Below are 27660 nucleotides of genomic sequence, written 5' to 3'. Positions count from 1 at the left end.
TCTTTTTCATATAGAACATTATAATTTTTAATTTGTCGATAACCTAGAGTCGTTAAATATTTTTCTAATGCTTACTTTTTCGTTAAACACTTTTTATAAAATATAATGTATTGCGATCTCAGTAGATTTTAAAATGTTTAAAATATTTAGACCATTCTAGTTATTCTAGTTCCAGTAATAAATTGTGTTAGTAAAAATGCAATAAAAACAAATATTAAACACTTATGTTTCTAAGCAGCGTTAAATGCTTGAGAAAAAGTCATATGTTTTTATTCAATAAAATTATAACGTCAAATATTTGTCAAACATAAATACACCGAATTATTCTAAGCAATTTTTTTAAACGAGCTAAATTTATATTTACTTATGTATCAATAGCTTGTTGCGTGTTTGTTTGATATTAAATAAAGTTTAGAAATAGCTTGTTTATGTGATTGTAATAAAAGCTGAGAACAATTTTTATGTATCTGATTTTTATTTTAGTTTTCACAAGCTAATTGGTCAAACTTATAAATGTAACAAAATATTTATTGAAAACTTCAAGTATGATATAAGTAATAAAATATGTTTTTACTCCGTTTAAAGTTTTTATTTAAGTATTCAATCAGTTTGTTTAATTGTAGATGTGAGGTCTTCAGACTCAATATAACTGATTATAATAAAAAAATTACCCATTTACTGCTATTAACTGTTTTAATGAATCAGAATATATTTTTTTTTGACAAGTGATACAATGAAGAAATTAATTTGAGAATTTGCTTAATTTTTATTTTAAACTTGACTTGAAACTATTATATCTTAAATTTAACTAAAGCTTAATAGAAAAATATGTTGCTTTATTTCGGGTCATACTGGCCTACATACTTACATGTGTATTAGAAACACTTTTTAATTACTTATGATTTCCGTTAATTTCCCAATGTTCTAAGTTTAATAAGTAAAATAATTTATTTGTACGATCATATAAGATGGTTTAATTTTTATTTACAAATTTTTCATTTATGTTATACAAAAACGAAATACTTTATAAATAGTATAAAATATTTAATACTTATTAATATTGATTAGGCCTTTCGTTAAGCGAGTTTTCAATAACTAAAACTTATATCATCTAAACCATTTATTCTATAATTATCTAAAAAAATATATTGGCTATAAATATTCTATGTAAGTTAAGCATTTTTTAACACTTATTTTCGTGTAGCAGTTTATTTATTTTATTTAGAAAAATTTAGACTTTATAAATATCTAAAACTCACTTGGTTTTAATTTGTCACATTGTTTTAAAACTAAAGTATAGTACATAGTTTTTAGCATATGCAATCAAGTTATTTTTTTAACCTCATCAAGTTTTAATTACACGTTGTAAGTGTCGTGGATACTTTAAAGTCAAAATAGATAGTTATTAAGAATAACTATAATAAAAAACTAACAAACACAAAAGTTTTTTAAATCTTGTTACCATCTTTATTATATAATTTCTTTCTTTTTCACTTGTCTTGAAACTTAGTTGTCAAAAAAATCTTGAAATATCTATCAGTATATAAAGTATTTTTTTCTAATTTATGCCTTTTTAAACGCAGCCAAAAAGTTCTCAATGAAAAATTTATAATCAGCAAGATACTTATCTATTATTTTTTTAATATTGGAACATAACTGACTAGTAATTATCAATAATATACACAAGACACACAAATTTAATAAAACTAAGTATATTTTAAGCAATTTTCTTCAGTAGAGTACAAAGCTAAAATAAGATAAGATTTTACAATATTATATAGTAACCAAGTAATCAAAAGAGTAAATAAGACAAAAGTAATTAGTAACATTTATAATCATTTAAGTTTACTTACATTATAATTAACCAACAGTAAATCAATACATTAGTATAGTGACAATATATAGTTTATTAAACAAAACAAAACTCGAAGTGTTTGGTCCTAGGACCTGGTGAACGAAAAAACCTTTCGGTTATCGAGTCATACACCAGAATACCTTTTAACGTCTTGTCCAGGAAATAAAATAACACGTCTTATAAACTATTACGGAAATAAAGAAACGTTATATTCAAAATCTTTTTTGTTACATAAAACAGGTTTTCTTAGTAAATCATACTTAGCTTCTAGTTCAATCAAATGGAAAGTGTTACTACAAGTTTTAGTAATTCTAAATCTAAATAAAAGCTAAATAAAAACTCTGTGCACCCCAATAAACGATTTTCTCATAATATCTAGTGCAGGGTTTTTTCTCTTAATCTTCAACCCATGAAAATACAGTTTAATTTTCAAATTATGGCTCCCCCCCCCCTTAAGGCTCCCTAAATTTCCTAAAAAAGTTTCATGACATTTAGTAAAAATTTCAAAATTATCTTTAAAAAAAGTTTAAAACTTTATTCTATCCTCATCCAAAAATTCAGAATACCTAGTCTAAGTTTCAAATTTTAGGATTAATTTCATGCACACCAAAACAGATTTCGTGTACACCAAAAGACTTGTGCACACTAATGTGCATCAGTGCGCATTTTGACGACCACTAGACAATTGGGTGCATATAAACACGGCAACCTTTGAGTTTTCAGCTATTTTTTAGTTTTACAAATACCACAAAAACACCCTGTGAAATTTTTTAGATGATTTGAAAAAAAAAGCCTAGCAGAATTCGATTTTCTGAAAACCATCTCAATGCAAACTGTATGGGACCTAATTCTAAATGTGGCATTTATCACAAAAACACAATGTGCACAATCTTAGACAATTTAAAGAAAGTTTTACGAAGGCACTTATTGACTTTTCAAGATAAAAACTGAAATTAAAAAAAATTTACAAAGCGTAATAAAAAATTACCTAAAATCAATTGTTGCCTCAACAAAACGTTTTTTAAGTCGTCTTAAATTATGCTCAGTGTGTTTTATGTGTGTCGCATGTAAAATATTTCAAGCTGAAAACTCTAAGGTTGCTTTTCAAATCCTATACATTTATCTTTGGGCTGGTTTTCAGAAATTTAAATTCTACCGAGTTTAAAGTTTTTTTCAAAAACCATTTTACTGGATGTTTTTGTGGTATTTGCCAAATGTATAAAACTTTTTAGCTTAAAACAAAATTTTTAAGCCAAAAGTCACCGTATTTATAAGCACTCAAGTAGAAAACTTTCATTATAACTTGTTTTTTTTTATTAGTAAAGATTGTCAAATAACTTTTAAAATAAACAATTTTTGAACTTGTACTTTTGTTTGAAATAAATATTTTTTTAGGGTTTTAGAAAAAGTTTTTTTTTTTGTGATCAAAACTTGCTTTGTAAATTCGAAGTTTTACTTTAATTTTATATTTAGCGATTTTTATAAAACTATTTAATAACCATTAGTAAATTTGTATATCAAACCTGATATAACTAAAAAACAAAAACTTTAGATAACACTACAGTAACCTCTCGCTTATTTACGCACATTGTGTCCACAGAAAAAGTGCGTAAAGATATGAGAGATCGTAAAGAAACGAGAGGTACTAAATATACTTACTATAATGGCTGTTTTTTAATATTGCTTCTAGTTAAAAGCAGACTGGGCACTTTCCCACTTTTAACTATTTGTTTACTTTATTTATAAATATGAAAACAACAGATAAAACTATACATATATTAAAAAAAAAGATTTAATTTCTATAAACTAATGATACGAGTAGAAATAATTTTACTGTTTTAATAATAAGTAGAAATTATCTTTATCTTTGTTTATATGTGACATTTATATTCTATTCTACTTTGCAAATTCAATTTATAATTGAACATTTCTTTACAATCATAAAACGGTGTTTATTAATATATAGGGCAAGACTGCTGTATCATTTCTTTGTGTTTTAAACTCTCATTATTTCATTAAACTTTCATTATTAAACACAGTCATGTTTATTTCAGAATTTTGATTTAATTTCTTATTGTTAACAAAATTTCTGATATACTGAGGTATAACTAAATGTTTATCAATTAGTCAAGGAACATAAATTTACAAAGTCTAAAGATATAGAGAGGTGTGTTAGCTATCAAAAACATATTTTAATTTAAAATATATAATAAACCTAATTTGTGCAACATTAAAAAAAAAAAAATTTTTTATTTTCTGAATTTTATAGAATTCTGAAATGCGTAACTAAACGAGAGTGCGTAACGTCACGAGTGCGTAAAGATCCGAGAGGTTACTGTACTAAACTGTAATTACACAAAATAATTTTTACTTAGAAAAATACTACATTTACCGTTAGAAATTATAAACAACACTTTTAACAAGAACAAAACTTGGCACTTTAAGAACAATTAAAGGGATAGAGTATGTCTTTCAAAAAATATTCAAGCAACAAAATGAGTTTGTTTATTGTTTATTGAACGACTAAAATAAAAGCGCTAAAAATCTTCGGTCTTAGGACTTGGTGCACGAAAAAATTATTTTAGCTTTATTTTTGGTTGTATATTTATTCTACTTCTATGAAGTACGCACTTTTAAAATTAAACCCATGTTTAAAATTTATTTACTTTTTTACGCAGTGAATATATTTTAATTTTAAATACGCAAATTTAAACAAGATTATTATCTTAATACAATCTTAAACGACTTTAACAAGCAAAAGTTTAGTAAAGTAGTAAATTACACCCGGTTAACGTAATTTGTTGTTAGATAATCTTATAAATTGCCACATTAAATTTACATTTTTATATTAAAGTTTAAAGTAAAAATTTACTATCAAATTTATTCGTTTAGGAACACGTTTTTTTATTCATTAAAGTAATAATAATTGTAAAACAAATAAGTGATTTCATTATTTTTTGTGAGTTAACAGTAAATAAACGCTTCAAGAAAATAAACTTACTTATTCAAGAAACTTAGAACAATTTTAATATATAGCTATTTTTGTTTATTCATTTCTGCTGAAGGTGACCATAAAACCATAATCTTACTCTGAGTGTAGCATGAGGTCAACAAAACCATTTTCTCTCTACCAATTATTGAAATAAAAAATATTCTTTCTAGATAACTATTTCTATACATTTTTCTTGATATAAAAAATAATTCTTTTGAATAAATATGTTTTTAATTGAAAGGTAATGAAAGTTTTTGCTAATGTTCATGCTGTGCAAGTAAAACTTCTAAAGTCCATAAAAGTAGCACTGATTGAAATTCTGCTTTTTGTTTTAGAACCAAATATGAAATGCAGCAAAAAATCAAAGAATAAACATAATTCTTTACCATAGAACCCAAAAAACAACCATCTATTCTCTATAAATAAGTTCAGACTTACTTCTTAATAAATTTAAACTTGTTGGTTAACAGCTTTTACTGTAGTATTTTTAGTTATAATTATTAAAAAATTGTATTAAAGTTGTAACTACCTTTTTAATAATTGGATATTACAAGTCTGACTTACCATATCAATTGATAATAATATAAAATTAAAAGTTTAATACATTAATTTGTGCCTAACTATGCAAACTATTTTAACTGTTTACAGCAGGGTTTCCCAAAGTGGGCCAAGTGGCCCTCTTGGGGTCATGAAAGATACTCAGGGGGCCATGAGCAACAAAGAGCCACCATGGAGGCCATGAGTTCTTAAATTTAATCTTACACTAGATATTCTGAAGTTGCTGATAAAGAGCAAAAAAAAGGTCTTAGGTGTTTATTATGGTAGTTTTTGAGTAATCTTGGTACAAGGGGCCATAGCTTTTTTAATTTCTTTGAAGGGAGGTATTTGTCAAAAGGTTTAAGGAACCCTGGTTTACAGTACTGGACTGAAATATAGTAAGTAAAAATTAGCAGTAAACACAAACATAAATTCAATATTAAACTTGGTTGGTTTAATATTATGGTTTAGTAAATTATTAAATAACTATGGTTTAGTGTGTAGTTAAGGGCATAGGGGGGTAAACACCTATTTTTGAAATTTGATCTTATTTTATATAGCTTTTACTAAGCTACAAGATGCTTTTTACAAATTTAAAAAAATCAAATTAATTTTTGACAATAGCCTGTCAAAGTAGGAGGCAACAATAGGATCCTTAAGGGAGGCACAAACTAAAACTGCAAATTACTAGAAATCACTAAAAATCTATCTCCTCCTACGTTTTTGGAGATAACTACCTCAAATTTTTAGGAAATGTTCCTATTTAAAAGTTTGTATCAGAACAAAATTAAAAAAAAAAAAATTTAAAGCAAAAAAACGAAAACAATTTTTTTTTTGTTTATCTTTATTTAAAGTTTTTATTTTTCAATTTTTTTACAAATTCTTTCCGACAGAATTTTAATTAAATTTCTAAATATAAAATTATCTGTTTCAAGGAAAAAATAATAATTTGGTGACACATCATTTGGCAAACACTCTGTGAGAAAAAAAAAGTATATGGTCACAATTATGGTCAATTGATTTGTGCAACGAAAAATCATTTAGTCTTTGGGCTACACTGTAGGATTTTATCAAAACAATCAAATAATTTAGATGTTTAAAAAATTTGAAGTAGCATCTACAGTATAAGGAATCAGTTTTCAAGTTTGTTAATCTCCTAAAACTTTCAGGGAACATTCTTTTTATAGTTTTAAAGACTTAGAATGTTGGGATTTAAGAAAATATAAAATAAAATTTATGATAAAGCTACAAAATAAGTTGTGGTTTTTTTCAGTACAACTTTTTATTTTCAGATTAAAAAAATCTTGCATTGAATCAATTTAAATATTAGTAACTGACTTTCTGTGTATATGTGAAGAAGACTGGTTAAAAAATTAAGGAGAATATTTTTTTAGTAAAGTAGTCTTTATTAAGTTCTTGATTTGCGCTTTCTATTAGGAACAACTTTATATCTCAAAAGTGTTTTATTTTTTCAATCAGTTAAAAATATCTGATAGCTTAGATAAAACTCCACCAAATAAGATTAATTTTTAAATATCATAGTGGACTCTCCATCTATAACCTGTAAAGTGCAATTCTAAATTTGAACTTAGTTGTTGTCAAAGTTACTGATTATGGTTAAAAGAGTTTTTTATATAGAATTGAATACCTTTTAAAAGCACCACCTAATTTTATATCAATACATATAGGAGTTATGACTTCACAATAGATTTCAGCTGAGATTTTGGTTTTTGACAAAGTTAGTCAACATATAGCTTAAAATGTTTGCATATGTACCATTGAATATCTAAAAAAACAACTTATTAATTAAAAACTGATTCTTGAAAATTTTCATTTTTGGTGTGGCATCAGATTTACTGAATGGATTTGGTAGAATTTTGTCAAGTAAAATTTTTAATTCCTTAATTAAAAAATAATTAATAACAATTAATAAATAGTGGATTGTATCAAAAATATTTTACAAAACTAACTAAATTTTAACTTTGTGGTAATTAAAGTAAAACTCTATCCAAAACTCTATCTTAAAAAGAATTTTGAAATTGATGTGATGAAGTTTGTATTTATATTTATATAAAAAGTTATTCTAGAATCTTGAACAAATATTCTTGAAAAACTTATTGGTTTTAAATACTATCTGAGTAAATTTTGATCTGAGCTATCAGACATTTGTAAGCACTTCCTAAAAACACTTTAAAGTAACTTTCGAGATCTAATCAATCAAAGTCAATGACCTCAATAGTTTCCCTATGTAAGGTACACACCAAAAACACAAACAAAGACTGTTTCACTATAAATATATTGTCTCCTTTATTATTAAACAATTTTTTTTTCAAAATTTCACAATAAGTCCATGTTTAATGTTTAAATTATTGAATGCAATTTTTTTTTGAAAAATAGTTTTGTCAAAAAAGAAAAACTTATTTTTATGTTATTTTGATCTAAAATTTTTATTTGTTAATATTTTCTAAATTCCAACATAAAAAATCTTTCAAACTATAAAAGTATTCTTTCCTGAATATTTGAGGCCTTAAGCACAAAAATAAAAGAGAAGATAAATTTTTAGTGAAAAATTCAAAATCCTATGAAATTTAACAACAAAAAAATATGCGGTTCATACATTTGTACTGGAAACATTTTACAAAAATTTAAATGTCTCAAAACTAATGAAATTTAATATTCTATAAAAACTTGCTTGTAGTATATTCTTATTACTTACATTAAATTTTCATTTAAAATATGTTGGACTCCTAAATGCCCTTAAATATACAAAATTATTTAAATGCCCAGAAAATAACTTAGTTTTGCCACTTTCTTGTCGTCAGTCATCTTCAACCTAGTCTGTATAATTAGATCTTAATAAATTTTATTTTTTATACTTTCTAACTCTTTGTCAACTATTATATTATATTCTAAAATAAATACTAAACAGTTTTAATATTTTAAGTTGCTAGATCTAAATTAGGCCTTTTTCAAAAGTATTTAAAAGGCTTCTTATATATTAATAATTTTATTGATACACAAAATTACTACTCCTGCAGATATTTTAATACTGTCCATGGCATATAATTTTTATTACAAGCTATAAACTATAAGAAAAGAGAATATACTGAAAAATCAAAATCTATTCTATAAAAGTTAACTTAATAAGTTGATGAAAAAGAACAGCAATATCAACATTTAAATTAAGAAGATTATGAATCATTTGCTTAATACAGTTGTTCTTTAACACAGTCTAACAGACAAAAAATGATTATATTCCCTTGGAATTTGTTATTTTACGATAGTTTTCCCTAGAAATCTCATCTGAAATTTTGGATGGGAACCCTGTTGACAACTTTAAAAATCTATCTTCTTTTTTAAGATAAATACTTTGAATTTTCAGGAAATTATACTTGCAATATTTTAAAAAGCTGTTGTATCAAAATTTGAAAAAGGCTTCTTGTGTTACGTATTAAAGTTGATCAATTAATAAAAAGTTAAAGCAGGATTGTCACACACTCAGGGAAACTCAAGGAATTTTCAAGTTGTAGAAAATTTCAGGGAGAGTCAGGGAATTTTGATTCTTTTTTTTTAACTCAAAGTAAATGTGGTTTTTTTTTTAATTTCAGGGAAATTTTGAGATTATTTTAAAATCTCAGGGAGTTTTTTTTCTAGATCTAGAATGAGATTTAGTTATCTAGTTTCATTTTTTTTCTAAAAAGTTAATTTTATTTATTTTTAAATGCTTGTATAGGAGTTTTTTAGCCTTACGGCTAGTTCTTCAATATTCTTGGAATTAACATTGTAATTTTTAATAAATAATAAAACTTTTAAGAATTTGAAAAAAACTCTAGGAAACTTAGGAAAACTTAAGGTTACTCAGGGAAGTTTCTGGTCACTCAAGGAAGATTTTTTACTCAAAGAGTGGCAACCCTGTTATAGAACAAAACTTATGAAGGATATATTTTAATGAATTTTTAGCTTAAGACTTTTTTGTACATAATGCACACTAGCTTTCATATAATTGCATATAAACTTTTAAGACTGATTTATAAACTCTAGATTACTCAAGTTTATTTTCATTCAGACTAGTTATTTTTCGAATCAATGAGTGGTAACCTTTTGTAATTGACACATGAAAGAAGCTTAATTACAACAAATGAACTACTGTTTTTTAGAAAAGTTATTTAAATACACAGACATATCACTCCCTAAATAAATGGAACATAAAAGAACTAAAAATATTGTTTAAATAAATTTACTCAAATTTTAAGTTACCATTCTAAAAGGTATCATTTAATAAAAAGTGGGTAGCTTTTTAAGGTAGCAGGTCACATTATGCAGATAAAAATTTTGTGGCTGAGCTTGTACTATAAAGATTAATAAAACAAACCTCTTCAACAATAATTAAATCAAATTACAATTTAATAAAAACCACTGTTATACTAAAAGTTTTTTTTTTTTCAAAATAGTTTTATTTGGTTTGCACCAAATGCTTTCAAGCTAAAACATGTGGCCACTAATTTTTGGTACCCTGAAAGTATTAGAGAAATTATATTGTTGACAGAAGTTAAAAAAAACATCCACAATGTCTTCCATGCCAATGAACCCCAAGCCGTTCTTGAACCAGCTCACTGGAAAGCCCGTCATGGTCAAGCTGAAGTGGGGAATGGAATACAGAGGTGATTATAGCTGTTGAACTATTATATTAATGACTAGTAACATTTTACAACTTATTTTTATAAGTAGACCTTTTTAAGGTGAGTAATTGTTAAATTATCATAAAAATGTTTACATAAACATGCAAGGAGACATTAGGCTAAACTTGAAATTAAAAACTAAAACAAAAAAAAAAACAATAAAACTTATAGTTTAAAGATATTAACTTAGATCATTTGAATTGATCATTCTCCTTATCATTAAGTCAAGAAATTTTGTTATTTTTATCTGAAAGTAAAAAGTACACATAACTATTATATTAATGATAAGTAACTTTTTTGTCCAACCTTTTATTATCATGAGTAGTCTTTTTTTTATGATAGTAATGTTAGGTTGTTTTATTAAAAACCTAAAAATAGTTGTATGCCTATTTGTTATTTATTTTGGAAGTATGTTTATTTGTTCATATAAGTATAAGTATATGAGTATATAAATTCTTGTCAAATTTGCTAAGACATGAAAAGGAGATATTTCTACAATAGGCAATATAGATGTTTATCACTTTAAAATACCCGATAATGTCTTAAAAACACTTATCATTTTTTTGAAAGAATAGCAGTTTTTTTTTATGATAAATAATATACTATTCTTCTAAAGTATTCAAGAAATTTTACCTTTTTAATTAACATTAAACCAAAATAAAATTGTATAAAAACTTTTTTAGCAGTTGCTTTAGACCTTAATAATTTTGATATATATTTTAATTTTTTTTTGACTTATTTTAAATAAAAGTAGCAAAAATTTGCTACAATTAAGAATACATAACTTTTAATAACAAAATAGAACCAAACCAAGTTTTCAGAAGAAGCCCAGCTCTGAAAAACTAAATTAATCTCTTACTTAAATTTTTTGGTCACTAAAATGTTCAATGGCTGTTTATCAGCCCATTTGTGTAGTTGAAGTTTTTTTAAATGTAATGTTTATCACCAGTATTGTTTTTATGAATTAAACTAACTTTACTTATAATTCCTAAGGTTGAGTAGTTATACATCAAAGTTTTACAAAATTTAAAAGTAAGTTATGTAGAAATTGTTATCGAAATTGTTTAAATAATATTATTAACTTAAATATTGAAATTTTGTCCTACGTTGTATAATTGAACTATTAACTAGTTTATAAAATTATTATGAATTTGCCTCTTGAGATTATTACTTTAAGATCTAAACATTATGTTTCACAGTGCCACCCACATGAAATAATGAGTTTTTAATTACTAACTGAAGCTTAATGCAAATTGAAATCTTTAAAAACTAAAAAATGCTAAAAAAATGTTAAAGTTAAATTTTCATCTGATTATAATAAGTAAGTAGTAAGTAATCTAAGTTTGTATATTTCAATAAATACACTAAAAAAAGCGTTGTACTAATATAATGTAATTAATAAAACCATTATATTTTTCATTTACTAGTTGTGTCTTATTTTTATCAAGTCAGTAAATTTTAGAATAAAATGTTTGGTATGAAAATTGATTATTTACATAACATATTCAATTAAGTTTCTAATTCTTAATCTACAACTCGTCTTGAAAACTTTTAACTTATTTACAAAATAATTTGGACTAAAGAACTAAAAATGTACACTGTTTTGTATATATCAAAGGTGATTATACTTGTATTAGTTTTAAATTTCCAATTAATTTTTATATAATTATATGTGCTTTTAATAACTTACATTTTATTAATTCTAAAAAAATATAATAGATACTCACTACCATACATAGTAATACAAATTTGTACTGCATAGTGATTCTTTTAGAGTTAAATGTTTTAAAATCGTTTTGTATGATTAAAACTTAAACAATGTAGTGAGAATAAAAATACACTTTTTATGAGTTTGATTAGTTTAAAAACATGTTAAAGAATTAATAAAATAAAAATAAGTAATCAATGAAAAAAGTTAACAGATGCTAACAGTGTTGACGGATATATGAACATGCAATTTACTAAAATATTTGTGGTAATTATTCAATAAATAATACAAGCTTATCATATTAACAGGATATTTGGTCAGTGTTGACGGGTATATGAACATGTATTTTACTAACTTATGATAGAAATATAATAATTAATAAATATATCAACAGGATACTTGGTCAGTGTAGATGGGTATATGAACATGCAGTTGGCCAACACCGAAGAATTTGTTGAGGGTAACAAGGCTGGTAACCTCGGTGAAATTCTCATCAGGTAACTATTAATTGATGAAAATATATTGAGTAAACTTAAATTAGAGTTAAATGCTAAGGCCATTACGGTTGGAAATATTTTTTACAAATATTTAAAATTTTAATTTTGCCAACAAAGCTGGTAATAATTGATTTAATATCAGTCAATTTTACTTGGTTCTTTTGATAAATTTCTATTTAAATAAACTAATCATAACACTTAGACTATTTTAAACAAGGTTTTGTTAAAGTTTCATTTTACTTTATTTTACAACAAAGTAGCTTGTATTTTTAATAAATAGTTTTTGTTGTTTAGAATAATAATTTAAACTAGTTACCTTGTTAAATGTTACTACACCAAACTTAAGTAGAGTGCTTGTAAAAATATTTGTCAAAAACAATTACATTGTTAAAAAGCTCATAATTTAACGATAGTACAAAACTGGTAAAACAAAGGATATTGACTTAATTGTAATCTGTTTAGAATTAAAAACTAGTTCAAAAAATGCAAAGCTTAAATTAGTTAATTATTAAAAGTATAATCGTTCCGTTTAAATTCTTAATTATTAGTTGATATTCATTCGAATTAATTCATTTTAGTAGTTGTAAAAACCACATGTATCAAATGTTACTTGACTATAAAATATGATAAAAACTGAACTATTTATCTGAGTGTGATTTTTTGGTAATGAATGAAAACTGAGTTTTTCAATAAGGTTGATATGCTCTCAAAAAAATTGTTAGTTATAAACTTATTTTTACACTGTTACTTCAATGTTTTTTTTTAAACACACAAGCTAAACTTTGAATAAATTATAAAATAGATTAAGATTTAAAATGCTGAAAATCATTAGTTTAGTTGTAAACTCACTCATTATTACATAAACTATATCCTGCTTAAATTTTCTATTGGTATAAAATCTTATTATTGTTAAAATTCGTTATTTAGTTTTGATTACAAACACCCTAAGTTGTATTTTTATTCATCCTGCTTTGATATTGTTCTTAAGCTTATGTTTAATATCATAACAGTTCATTATAAAGATTATGCATCTTTTTAATTTGTCAAAACTAAAAGTAAATATTTTATGGAAACAAACAAAAGTTTATCGATTTTTTTTTACCAGAGAAAATTAAAAAGCTTTGAAATAAATTGAGCTACTCAGCTCAAATTTATATGTTTGTAATAAAATATTTATTGTCATGCTGAATTTTTAAGTGTCTATAATGGTATCAATTTTTTCATCAATAAACTTTGACCACAGTTTAAAAAGTGTTTTTGTAATAAAAAGCTTCGATTTTTATTTAAGTTATAATATGTCACCAAATAAACCTTGGTTTTCATTTCAAAATTAAACTAAGCAAATGTTGTTTTCATACGTTAAAGTCTGTTGTAAATGTTTTGAACTATGTAGTCTTTTAGCTTATTTATACAACGATGTATTCTATCATTTATAATGGCACTGGTATTAAAAATTACATTTAATTAAAAAGTTCATTTTGTTAAACCTTTAATTATTTTTCATATGTTTTACATATCTAAAAACCAATACTAAATGTCCTCTTAGTATCATTCATTCCCTAAAACGTTTTCGATTAGTACTTGCTATTTCCGCAACTTAAGTTATTGCACTTGGCAACTTTATTATTTAATAAAACTTCATCATAAGTAATATTCTATTTTTATTACAGATGCAACAACGTCCTCTACATCAAAGGCATTGAGGAAGGCGAGGCCGGTGAGGTTTAAACGATTCTGATTGGCTCAATCTTCAAATTGCAGTGATCTGATTGGCTCAGTTGTTCACCAGCGTACTTCACATCAGCAGTTTTTTATTGTGTACACGTTTGCTGCACTTTTTTGTCACAATGCACTTTTTATCATGATTAGATGTTAAAATTTAATTAAAGCATTCCTACAATGCGCTTGTTTTATGAACTTTAGTTTTTAGTTTAAAAATTTAGTCAAACCTTCTGGGTTTTATGTTAATTAAAGTTGTTTTGATTGTCAATAAATTGATTCAGTTGCCTATAAGTAAAATAGTTTTGTATTAAAATTATGATTTTTTAATTAAATCATAGTATAAGTAAATTTTAATGTTTTTAATTTTTTTCTATCTATGTGTTGTTTTAAATAGATTGTAATTATGTCCTCCAATTAAAATATTGAATGAAAATTTTACTAACATTCAAAAAAGTTAAAGTTAGGAAATTTTACTAATATTCTAAATTTTGGACTAAAAATAAAACAATAGCTACTTATATTTTACTTGGTAAAAAAAAGTTCACTATTTAACAATTTTTAATTACAGCCTAACAAGTTGTGTAAAGGAAAACAAGGAATGATTTTTTTATTAATTAATCATTCATATGTTGTAGTCTAAAAAAGTACATAAGAGCGAACTACATAGTTGATTAATTATTAAATATATATTTTAGTATTAATACAATTGTTTTATATTTGATGAACTTTAGATTAATAGTTGAGCTGATCAGGATAATTAATACTAAAGTTATAAAAATGTGCTAACTTGGACTTTACATATCGATTCTTCCTATATGTTTGTAAATTTTGATATGAATTGTATATTAAGATTATCCTTGGGTTATTTTAGCATCCGAGACTTTTTAATAATACAATATTATCGTGTTTTTCTTATAATTCAGGAATAAGTAAGCATTTATAAATGATGGGTTAAATTTTTATTTCAAGAAAAGGTTTCTATTAGGCCGCAGTAAAAAAGCTTAATTAATTGATAACGACCTTAGCTATAAGCTTGAATAACTATATACTGTTAAAGTAAAATATTAGCTGAAAAGTCGTAGACAGCAGTTTTTTTAAAAAGGTTTTTCAGCCAGTGGTTAGAAGTAAAATAAGATAGAAATTTTAATTTAAAACTGAGATTACTGTGCACTCCATTCTAGGTTTTTGAAAGTTGTCAGAGAAAAAGTTTGTACTATCGTGAGTCGTAATAACCTAAAGTTCTGGTTATACCACTTGGATCAATAGACTACAAGCTTTGGTTGGACGAATCCCGTGTTTCGTTTTATTAAAATTATTTTTCGTTTTATTGAAAATCAGGAAACCCGCATTCGACAATCCACAATGAGTTTATAAAGTTTTACCAGGAAGCTTATGGCCTGATATTCTAAGTAGTATGATGAAAACTTCATGGTGAAACGAAAGTCGGGTCTCAGTCTTCTGAAAGCTTGGGTCTGATGATACAAGTTGTATTATGTAATTTAATGAAACCTATCGTAGAATGTTGTTATATTAATAGAACTAAGCATTATTTTCATGACTTTGAAAACAGTACAAAAAAGTTTAATAACGTTGAAGCCTAAAAATTTTGAATAACAATATTAAGCCAAGTTGTATTAACCTTATAAAAGGTTTACTGTAATATTGTTTGTTTTTTTACTGTGAAGGATTATTTTACTTTATAGGTACGAAATAAAGAAAAATGCAAATCTATTTACAACTATAAACTTGAAAGTTTATATGTATTTAAATTTTGGGTTACTTCGTACAATTTGTATTTAAATGAACTTCTGACCAGTTAAACTTACCTTTTTTACGGTCTCTAGGATGTTTACTTAACTTAGTGTAGAGTAGAGCTTACTGAATATGATTGTATTGCCTTCTTAGTTTAAGAACTAGTAATGTAAAGTCGCTTTGTAACAAACGTACTTTTTACAAAGTCTAGTAAAAATTTGTATTTTTTGCAGAAATAATGCTTCAGGGCTTGTAAAGTTTAGCTTTTAAAAACTGTTAGAAGCTGTAAAATTTGTTGTGGAAAATAATTAACAATATTGTTGCTACTAAGCCTATCTCTCATTCAAAAATCAATGGTGTGCTTGATGTGCATGGTAATGTTGTTGTTGAACCAAAAAAAATTGGTAATGTTATGAATAAAAATTTTGTGTCAATTGCTAATGATCGAATAAAAAAAAGAACATATGTTGCTTGTGATTATAATGAGTTTTCAATAGGTTCTGTAAAAAATGGTTTTGTTTTTAAGAATATATCAGCGAGCGAAATTGAAAATTATATTAAAACAATGAACCCTAACAAGAGTGTGTGTTCTGATGTCCCGAGCAGAGATGTTAAAATGCTAAAAGTTACTATGGTAATTCAGCAATGAAGTGTTTTATTTTTGGTTTGTTTTAAGTTAGTAATTTCACGCTTGAGTAAACAAAGCAGAGCTTTTTAACATGTCTGGTCCCGAGTATTCGTTTTGTGAGGCTTAGTGCAAAAATAATTTCCCCTACCTTTCTATGTTGTATAATAGTTGTGTTGAGTATGGTGTGTTTCCTAATTCTCTTAAACATGCTGAGGTAGTGCCGATTTATAAAAATGGTAAAAAAACCAATGTAAATAATTATAGACCTATTTCTCTTTTGTCTCCTTTTTCTAAAATTTTTGAGTCATTGGTGTGTGAGAGACTGAGTGGTTATTTTCTGTCAAATAATTTACTGCACTGCAAACAATATGGGTTTAGAAAAAATAGTACGACTGAGTTAGCAGTAAATCAGATTGTTGAGGAACTAATTGAGGCTGGTGAAAAAAAAGGTAAATTGTTCTGTTTTTTTGGATCTTGCTAAAGCATTTAATACTGTTAATCATAAAATTTTAATATGAAATCTTAAATGTTATAATATAAAATGCTCAATGTTAAATTTTATTGAAAGTTATTTAAAAGATAGAAGTCAGTCTACTGTTGTAAATAATGTTGTTTCTGAGCGTGAAATTTTGAATGTTGGGATACCTCAGGGTTCTTGTTTTGGTCCATTGTTGTTTCTTGTATATATAAATGACATATTTTCAACTACAAATATTAAATTGAGGTTGTTTGCAGATGATGGTTGTCTGAGTTATCAACATCGTGATATTGACCATGTTAATGCTGTTATAAATATGGAGTTGAAGAAAATTGATGAATGGCTGTGTAAAAACAGATTGTTTATTAATTATTCAAAGACTAAGTTTTTGCTGTTTAACAGAACAGCAAAAAAGAATGAATTCAGTGTTTGAGCAGAGTGAAAATATTAAATACTTAGGTGTGGTAATAGACGATAATTTAAATTGGAAGGCACATTTAAAGTACCTTAAGTCTAAGCTTTCAAGAAGTTGTTTTATGATGTCAAAATTAAGCTATTATTTGGATACGAGTACTTTGAAAATGGTGTATTATAGTTTGTTTTATCCTCATATCCTGTATTGTATATCTGTTTGGGGTGGTGCTGCTAGTTGTCATTTGAAACCAATTGTTTGTATGCAAAAAAGAATTGTAAGATATGTTTGTCGCGTACCTGCACTGACTCCAACAAATTCATTGTTTTTAAAAACTGATATACTGAAATTTAATGAGGTGTTTAATTTGCAAGTTTGTAAGTTGATGCTGAATACTTTGAGAGGATTTGAGGTTGACCACAGTTGTTTTACTCCTGTAAGTATGGTTCATACACACTATACAAGACATTCAAAAAATAATAATTTTGTTATTGAAAGACCTAGAACACAACTTGGCCTAAACTCCTTTAAGTATTAGGGCCCTAAGTTGTGGTCTAGTGTTCCAGAAATTTCTAAAAACCTAAAAAAAGATCAGTTTAAATATAGTTAAAAAAATTCTTGTTGAGCCAGTATACTGAGTAGGTTTAGAGTGCTGTGGTTGAGTATTTTGTGTTGCATGCAGATTTTGATTAATTGCTTTTGGTTGTTATTTCTATCTGTTTCTCTTAATATATGTATGGTCAATTTTGTTTGTGTCTACTCTGATCATGATTGGTTGGCTTTGGTCTGTTGATGGGGAAATATATTGTATGGTTGTGCGTGATTGTTTAATTGCTACTATCCAGTTTTTGTTATATTTTTGTTATATTTATTTGTTAGCTGTATATATTTATTATTTTTGCATAAATATAATTTTTTTTAGTTTTTTATTTTTTCTTCTTACTTTTATTAGACTAAAATTAGTTCCACCAATACAAGTTTCAGAAAATACATTTTTCTTAATAGTTTTTATTTATTTTTAAATTTTATTTAATTTTTTTTTTACTAATTTAGCTTAATTTTTAGATTCTTTTCTGAGTACCTTTTCAGTAAATTAGTTAGTTATCAAGCTTTAAGATAGTTATTTAATGCTAATGTATTCATTATAATACTAGTTTTATGCATTTGCTCAACAACTGATTGTGAGTTCACTATGGTGGCGGTGATCACATGATTGGATTGTTGGTGTGATTTTTTTGTTGTAGCGCCGGTGAACATTTACTTGGGGATTTGAGCTTCATGATTTTCCCACACTTTGTGGTTTTTAGTGTTGAGATTTTAGCCTTGTGAGTGTTCTCCAAATGGCGTGTCACCAAGGGTTTTTTTTATTTGTTTAAAAGATAGTTTTTTGTTTATTTTGTTTTTGGATAGTTAAAGTTAAATATTAATGGGGCAGGTAAAACTACATATGATGTAACACACTCACTTTTCCCCAGAAAACGTTTATCGTTGCAAGGGTAGAGTTTGAGACTGATGTTTTTTAACCATAAAAAAAAAATGTAATAATTTCAAAAACTTATAAAAAACCTTGAAAAAAAATTACCTTTGTTGCTATGTCAGCTGTGTTAATGAATAAAACTTAAAATTTATACTAAGTTTGCAAATAGTCTTCCTATTTAGAAATGTTAAGTACTAATAGAAAACTTAAAAATCTCCAACAAGTATTGGATTTAAAAAATTTTAACTTTGAAAGTCTGATATTTTATAGCATAAAAAATCCTTTTTAAAAAATAAGTTTAAAAAGTGCCCGGAGGCTGAACTTTTTATATGAGTTTTAGTTGTATGAGTGTTGTTACAGCTTTTTTCACACAAATAAAGATTGAACCTTTTATCACGTTAGGAAAAATCTAAGGTATTTTTCCGCTTAATCTTAAAGTCTGTTTTGATTTTACACAAATTTATTTGGGGAATAATAAATAAAGATTATAATATTAAAAGAAAAAATAAACAAGAGATTAAAAGTAAAATATTAAAAGTATAAGAAAGTTAATTAACATTTTAGTTACTGACTCCACTAACATGGTTAGTTTTTTATTTACAGATACAAGTTTACTTTTTATCTTTTTACAGCTCTTTTTCAGCATTGATGTTGAAAATTTTGCTAGCTCCAAATTTTTTTCTTTTGTACTAACGGGCGGGTTACAATGTTAAAACTTTTAACGTCATTAGCCCTATTAAGTCACCAAACCACAAAATACAAGGCCTTGTTTATAAATGTGGAGAAATAAAAAGCCTAAAAAATTTTAAAACTTTTTTTAAGATATTTTTTGAGTAAATAAGAATGAAGTAATATGAAAAAAAAACAAAGTCATTCATTTTAAAGCAGTTTACCACAGTTTAAAAGTTTGTTTTAAATTTATATCGCTTACTTCTATCGGTAATAGTTTATAAAAAGTTTATTTTTTAAATTTTAATAATACACATGATAGTGATATTTGTAACTGAAGAAGAGATGTTCTAAGTCTTAACTAGCTTTTTTGAGAAATCTAAGTAAAAATAAGTAAGTATTTTTATGAATAAACTACTCATGAATACAGACTTTACAAACTATGAAAGTACTTAACGACTCACTACAACTTACCAAAAGAATATATTTTTGAAGACTTTTTTTGACATTCGTATCAAACTAACTAAATGTAACAAGCATTTTACAATTTTCAGCTTTGCTATACTATTTAATTACAATATTTTTTAGATTAAGATATCGAGTCTTTTTAAGACAGTCATAAATTTTTAAATATATTAAAACTGTGTTCAAAGTACAATAAATAGTTTTAAATACTTTGAGTTAAGTTATTTAATCTACAATTTTAAAATTAACATTTAAAAAAATTAATAATTAAGTAACTGTGGTAGAAAAGAAGTAATAATAAAGAATTATAACAAGACTTCTAGTACTAATTATTTATCATAAAACTAATAAAAAAATATTAAAATTTTTAAATATGTTTAAACTTATTCTACAAAAGTTTTTATCTTAAAACTATGATAGATGTAAACAATCTGCTGTATTTCAAGTTTACTTTTTCTTTAATCTTTATTTAATGTTCTAAAATAGTTCATCAATACTTTCAGCCAGTAGGTTTGTGTGTGCATTATATCGAACACGTTCTACGTCTTCTGTTATTAAAAAATAAAAAGTTAATCAGTATAGAATAATGAGTAGAAAATTTTTTCTACTATCATCAAGAGTAAATTATGTTTGTACATAAATTATAAAAAGTCAAATATTCTTAATGGCATTTATTGTTTATATACTTTAATTGTCAATAACTTTTTATAAAAACGTAGAATACTAAACACAAAAGTCTGCAATTAATTAAACAGTGGATGATTTGATTTTGTTTATAACATGGTTTCCCAAACTTCTTTTAAATGGCCCCTTTAAAGAAATTAAAAAGCTTTAGCCCTCTTCAACAAGATTACTCAAAAACTACAATTAAAATGACCTAGGATCTCTTTTTAGATCTTCATCAACAACTCCATAATATCTAGTGTAAGTTTAAAACTATGACCTCACCCCCCCCCCCCCTTTAATCCCTTTGCTGCTCAAACCCGCTGAGTATTTTTATAGCCATCTAAGGGGCCATTTGATCCACTTTGGGAAACCTTAGTTTATAAATTACTTTCAATTTTTAAAAATTTTTAGCATTTTATTTCGTGCAAATTTTCATACAAAAGTTAATTAAGAAAATAATTTTAATTACTAGTTTAAACAACTTAGATTTACTAGCCAAATTGAGTGATACTTTAGAAAAATAAAAGAAAAAGCATTTATTTTGGTTGTTTAAGTCTTTGAATACTTTATAATGGAAGCCAATTTCGCTGCTGTTTCATTTAGTTGAACATCAAATGTTATAAATTCAGTCAACCAGAAAACCAGAAAGCAGATTTACTTTTTTAGATAAAAAGAAAAAAGCAAGCCACTGTGTGATATCAGTGACATTCTAGTCAGAACCTTCCAGATGGAGTTCCAGAACTTAACTTGACTGAAATTATTTGTTATTATATTTTTAAAGAAAATTGTTTTTTAGATAATGTTTATTTCTTATATTAGACTTCTTTATTCTAATTCCAAGTATTTATTTCTTAATTAAATTAAACATTGGTATAGTATGTTATATTAGATTGAGGGTTGTTAAAAAACTTGAAAACCTGGAAAAACCTGAAATTTGACAATTTTGGCGAAAAAATCTGAATTTGAGAAATTAGAACAAAATCCTGGAATTATAAGCATAAATCACTAGAAAACCTAAACAAACAAGGAATTTTGAACCATTATTACACATTAAGTAAAAAAAAAATTGATTTTACACAAAAAATCTACTATATAGATAAAAAAAACTTTGTCATCATCAATTTTTTTTAAACATATTTGAAGTAGCTTTACAGTATATTTTTAATGTTTTCATACTATTTAATACATTTTACCATATACTTTACTTTAAACTAAAAATAGACCCAAAAGTGTTAACTTTTCAAAACCTGGGAATTTTTTTAAGTATTTGAAAAAACTTTGACAAATACATTTTGCAACCCAGTAAATTTAATTCTTGTTTAAAAGTTTAGACAAAATTCGAAGAATTTTTTTTAAACAAAATCTTTTTATTTCTAGTGTTTGATATGTTGTTTTATATAACATAAAACCACTAATATGCCTAGTTTTTATAAGTAAATCCTGTAACTTTGAACAAAAATTACTAAAAAAATCTAAAGTTTTAACAATTTTCACATTTTAAGTTGTAAACTTTCGATTTGACTCAAAAAATTTATCATATTTATAAAAAAAATTTGAGATCATCAAAACAATTTTTATAAAAAAACATAATTAAAGTAGCTATACAGTATCTTTTTAATATTTTTATACTATTTAACACAGTTTCTTACCTTAAACTCAAATTTAAACTAAAAATAGATCCAAAATTCTGTACGTTTAGTTTTAAAAACCTTAAAGAAGTTTGATAACCTAGAATTTTTTTTTTAAACGAGTGGCAACTCTGTTTATTTTTAAGTTAAGTTTAAGTTTAATTATGGTTTTTAGTGTAGGGGTTGTATGCTACAGTTTAACCTTTAAAGGTTGTAAATTAAAGGTAATACCATTATCTATCTTAATTTGAAAGTATTGTGTTTTTTCATATCTATTGTGATATTATGAATTTAAGGCCTAAAAACAGTTTACTAAGAAATATATTTCTTTATTTAAGTTCCTTATTTTTAACTTTTGTTTTAATAACTATATTTCATTTGTACTTGTCATTAAATTTCTAGGTAATTTTTATACAAGTTAATAAAATATTAATTAAATTCATTAAATTTATTAAATTTTTAAACTTAACTAAAGTTTTAACTTTGCCACAAATCCAAACTTAGTATTATAACTTAACTTGTTTTGATTTTAGGTAAAAATTTGTTTTAACTATAAGTTTTTATATAAAGCATTTGAACGGGATTTCAAATTTTCATAGCAATTAAAAGCACAAGATTGTTTAAATTTTCAATAATTACGTCTAATTTAAAATAAGCTACAATAAATTCAATTCAATCTTAAGCTCACTTTATTAATTAGACTTTTGCTTAAGCAATGTTTACTATGTAAATTAACTAGAAGGAAAAAGAAAGCTACATACAGCTTTTAATATAATTATTATTATTTTTATATTGATTTTAAAACTTTGCTAAAATTTAAACTTCACCACCTAAAACTCAGTATTAATATTAAAATTTGATTTGTTTAGGTTCTTAAGTAAAAACTTTGAGTAAAAATTTGGTTTTATTCTATTTTAGTTGTTTAAATAATATTTTCTATGACTGTTACATATCTTTTTTAGATTTATTTAATCACTGACGAGGTCTTTGACCGAAACTTAGTTTGTAAAATAAATTTTCGAATGAACAAATTCAAAATATTAATTAAGATAGCTTCAAATCTTTTTAATTTGATTGGCACAGAGTTAAGTTATTTTTTTAATAATTTGTAATTTTAAATAATTCTATAAGTAAAGTCAAATGATCTCAATTACAACTTAGTTTTTAATGAAATGTATCTAAAAAAATTCGGCTGCACATAAATATATTTTCTACAATTAAAAAATTTACACTAACGTAAAATTAGATTTTTTGATTGGTTTTCACTGCAAAACTTTTTTATTATTTTTAATTGAATTTTTATTCAGGCTACTGCAATGATTATTTTTTAAAACTGTATCATTAGATTCAAATATTTTTGAAATATTAATGAGCTAATAAAAGTCAAAACTAGTTTTATTGGGTTCAGTTCTTGTACAGGCTATTTCTTAATAATACTGTAGTAAAAACTCAACATAAAAAATATAAGAGAAAGCAGGATTGCTGTTAAAATAAGTATAAGTAAAGGTTATATTGAAAACAGCTAACAGTAAATGCGTTTATGTTTTTTTCAAGTTTTTGTGGTATCACAGGTCATTCCAGGAAACTTATTTAATTTGCCGCTGGTCTCTTTTTTTTTCTTTTGCTAATGTTACTTTGTTCAAAATCAAGCCTTTTTTACCTGGTTGTACTACTAAACTTACAATCTTAATTTTACACAGAAATTTACACCTTAATTTAACAATATGAAAAGAACCACTGCAGCAAGTTATCAAGTTTCATCACATGAAAGTCTACTTGGTAAGACAAAGAAAATAAAAGTTAATACGACAAATGAAAGTTCACCAAATAATAGCAATTCATCTTGTACAAATACTGGTAATTCTTTCTATGTCAAGTCATGCAAAGAAAATATTACGGCTCACAATTGTGTTTATAGGACTGGTTAGAAAAGTTTTTATCTTTTTAACACAACACTAAATTATATTTAGCAATATTAAACACTTACTCTAAAGATTAATTTTTAAATCTAAAGTTTTAGACAATAGTTTTAAAAACCTTACAAACTCTTCTTACTAAAACCTAAAGTATTTACTAAGGTACTTTTAATTTATTTTTATTAAAATTTCGTAAAATGTAGTATTACATTAATTAATTTTGATAAGAACTCAAAACTTTTAATTCTTATAATCCCCATGTAGAATATAAAAAAAGAGTAAAAATTACAATAATGACCTTGTTTTTTTATCAAAGTCAATCATTTTTTTATTTAAAATTTTTTTAATAAAGTCTGTATATTTTATATTTTTACTGCAACAACTTACTTAAACAGAGGATTTGTTTTTGTTTAAAAATAAATCTTTTGAAAATCAGTAAATCTAAAGTATTTAAGACTATACAACACTATAACAAGCGACAGAAACTCTATAGTCAGTATGTTAAATTTATTAAATTCCCTATATTTTCCCAAACTTTACAAACAGTTTTAGTTATTAGAAAGACCTAAATTCAGTTCTTGAAAAATGATTTATTTATACATAACATAATACTAAGTGTTAAAACATTTACTTTGTATTCAACAAAAAACATTTCTAAAAAAAGTTTTGATATTTCTTCTATTTGAGTAAAAATTTTTCAATAACAGTAACCTGCCGCTTAGGTACGCACTTTTAACGAGGCGTAAAAATGCGTACCTAAGAAAGTTCAGTTTTTAATTGCCAAATACACAAACATGTTAAAAGCCACTAAAGAATGCATCTGACATTTTTTCCAAAATATCCTAGAACAAAAACTTTCTGCATAAAAACAAAAACATTTGTATAAGGTGTTATAAATTTAGAGCTTTTATTTACATATCTAGATATAAATTTACTCGAATCACATACGTTTAATCTATCTTTTATTTCCTTGTTCCTTGAAAGTTTGTATAGCATACACAAATGATTATATACAAATGAAGATTTATGAAAACATTAACTATGCTTTTAGTAGTTTGTGTTTATACATAAATAAAGGGTTGTAAATTTTTGCATTTTAAATGTTTGGCTTGAAAAAAAAAAAGAAACTGAAGATATGAGCATAAGAAAAGTATAAAATAGTGTTCATTTAGACTTTAGTTTCTATAGTCGATACCGGCAGAAATTGTTTTTAAAAAAGTGCTTAACGTTTTTAATATTTAAAAAGTTTTCCTTTTACTTAGTTCAATTATATGTGCTTGTCATAGATGCTACATTATAAGATCACTTAAGCTAATTAAGATATTTCAGGCTAGTTGAAGTTTTTTTTAAGACTCCGTTTAGATTTGGTGTTTTCATTAAAAGTGTTTTTTTTTTAAATACTGTAATTTATATTTTTTAACTGTTTATTCAATAAATAATACCAAGTTATATTTAGTAATTAAAACATTATACTTACAGATAACCTGTTTATGGACGAGGACAATCTAGTAGCATCAATAAAAGCTAACAAGATTTTATTACCTGAAGCTGAAGAAATTAATATAAAAAGGTTTATATTAATCAAAACTAATAGAATTAGTTGTTTAACCCTTTATAACTTGTCAAATATTTTCAAGCTATCATCTTCTTTAAAACACTTTAAACTCTTTATTGAGCGATATTTCCCAACAGTTGCTGAGTCTGGCAGCTTTTTGGAACTAGATTATATCTCGGTTGAAAAAATACTTTCAAGCAATGAATTGAATATTGATTCTGAACTGCAAGTGTTCAATGCAGCAGATAGCTGGTTGTGCCATAACATAACTGCACGTAGCAAATTTGCAAAACAACTTTTGTCCAAGGTTCGACTTTCGCTTCTATCGATTCAAGCTTTGAACCAGTTACTAGAAAATAAATATTCTTTAAGTTCCATCAATGAGTGTGCTAGCAGTATTAAAAAAGTTTTATGGAACAAACAACATTTAAGAACAGCAAATTGCAAAACTAAAATAAGGTATTGCAACCAAACTAATTTTGATATAGCTGTTTGTGGAAGGACGTATATCGGATGTAGGCTTGTTACTGTTGTTAGATCTTTAAACTCAAACAATCTTTGCAAAGTAAGTAATTTTCCACTAAAAAGTGACTTTTCTTTGTATCCAAAAGTAGTTTGCGTTAAAGGTATAGTTTATGCGTTTGGTCCCATTAGAAGAAACAGCTTTGAAAGGTCCATGATGTCAGTGGGAAAATACTCAACTTCTACTGACTCTTGGGAGCTTTTAACTGATACGTGTGAAAAACGTAATTCTTTTTCCTTCTCTTCTTTTATGGACAGTTTTTATATCGTGGGAGGGCACATTAAGGGTGAATACATAACAAACTGTGTTAAATTCTGCACGAAAATGCTTGAATGGAAGGAACTATCCGGTGTGAGGCAACCAAAAGTACATACTGCTTGCTCGGTATTCGAAGGAAGAATTGTCGTGTCTGGTGGTTTTAACGATGATGGTATATTAAACACTGTTGAAGCATATGATCATGTAGCTGACACATGGTCAAACATGCCAAATATTGTTCAAGGAAGACATAGTCACAAGTCAGTGGCTGTTAAAAACAAATTGTTTGTAGTAGGTGGATTTATAAACAGTTGTGAAGTTTTTGACTCAAATACTGATAAATTTACCTTGTTAAAAGGACCGTAACTAGGTAGTAGAAACAATTTAGACACGCCTATCGAAGCGATTACAATTGGAAGCAAGATTTTTGTGTTTAGGAACGAAATAAATGTCTTAACTTATGATTTTAATAAAGATGAATGGTCAGAAAAGTCGTGTAAAGCAACGGAAAATATAGTAATGTTTTCTTGTGCTAAGTTAGCCGTAAATATGTTTAAATGAAATAGTTGAAATGTCCGGTAGATAAATAAAAACGTGTTGTTATATACAAATTATCTTAACTATTTTAAATTTTATGATATTTTAGTTTTCATATAATATGAAGACAAAATATTATTTTTAAGTTTACTTTTTCTTAATAGATTTTTATGTAATATTTTATATATATTTTTTTAAAGATATTTAAAGGTTAAGCCGGACATTTTTCCTAACTTCTAAATGCTACAAATTTAAAGAAACTAATTTCAATGTTAAGATATTAAGGATATGTATAAGCTGATGCTGTTGATAAAAATATATGTTTTGTTATAAGATGTAACGTTAAAAGGCGTTAAATTCTGGAGATTCTGATAAGCTAAGCTTATTGGAATATATACCACAAATGTTATTGTGTTAAAACGTTATTCCGACTAACGGCGTTTCACTGCTCTCAGATCTATTTTAGAACAGATCTACGGAGTCTCAAAAATATTTAAGAACAGATCTATGGAGCTATTCTTAGAGCTTATTGAGACTCCGTAGATCTGCTCTTAAATTTATTTGAGAGCATTGAAACGCCGTTAGTCGGAATAAAGTTTTAACATAAGAACATCTGTGGTATGTTTTGTTATACTTAATGATTTTTGACGAGATTCACTTTTTTAATTTTGTTCAATGTTTAAAATATATTTTCCTTATACGTGTA

At 25.5% G+C, this 27660-nt stretch overlaps 1 protein-coding gene across 1 annotated transcript; it reads left to right on the top strand.

The window, feature by feature from the left end:
* Nucleotides 1-9934: 9934 nt before the first annotated feature.
* Nucleotides 9935-14274, top strand: LOC145840191 (small nuclear ribonucleoprotein F-like). Its single transcript, XM_082947360.1, has 3 exons — nucleotides 9935-10045; nucleotides 12166-12268; nucleotides 13939-14274. Exons 1-3 carry the CDS (start codon nucleotides 9952-9954, stop codon nucleotides 13994-13996), a joined length of 255 nt encoding a protein of 84 aa, XP_082803486.1. The 5' UTR covers nucleotides 9935-9951; the 3' UTR covers nucleotides 13997-14274.
* Nucleotides 14275-27660: the final 13386 nt, after the last annotated feature.

The sequence above is a fragment of the Thalia democratica genome, chromosome 7 (genome assembly GCF_965202585.1).
Source record: "Thalia democratica chromosome 7, ktThaDemo2.hap1.1, whole genome shotgun sequence".
Lineage (NCBI taxonomy): Eukaryota > Metazoa > Chordata > Thaliacea > Salpida > Salpidae > Thalia > Thalia democratica.
This window is presented reverse-complemented; position numbering and strand designations above follow the sequence as displayed.

Excerpts from the sequence above, each read along its gene's own strand:
- LOC145840191 (XM_082947360.1), top strand. The coding sequence starts at position 9,952 with ATGTCTTCCATGCCAATGAACCCCAAGCCGTTCTTGAACCAGCTCACT. Across the intron at positions 10,046-12,165 it reads GTGGGGAATGGAATACAGAG|GATACTTGGTCAGTGTAGAT; the intron begins GTGATTATAGCT and ends ATATATCAACAG. Across the intron at positions 12,269-13,938 it reads CTCGGTGAAATTCTCATCAG|ATGCAACAACGTCCTCTACA; the intron begins GTAACTATTAAT and ends TTTTTATTACAG.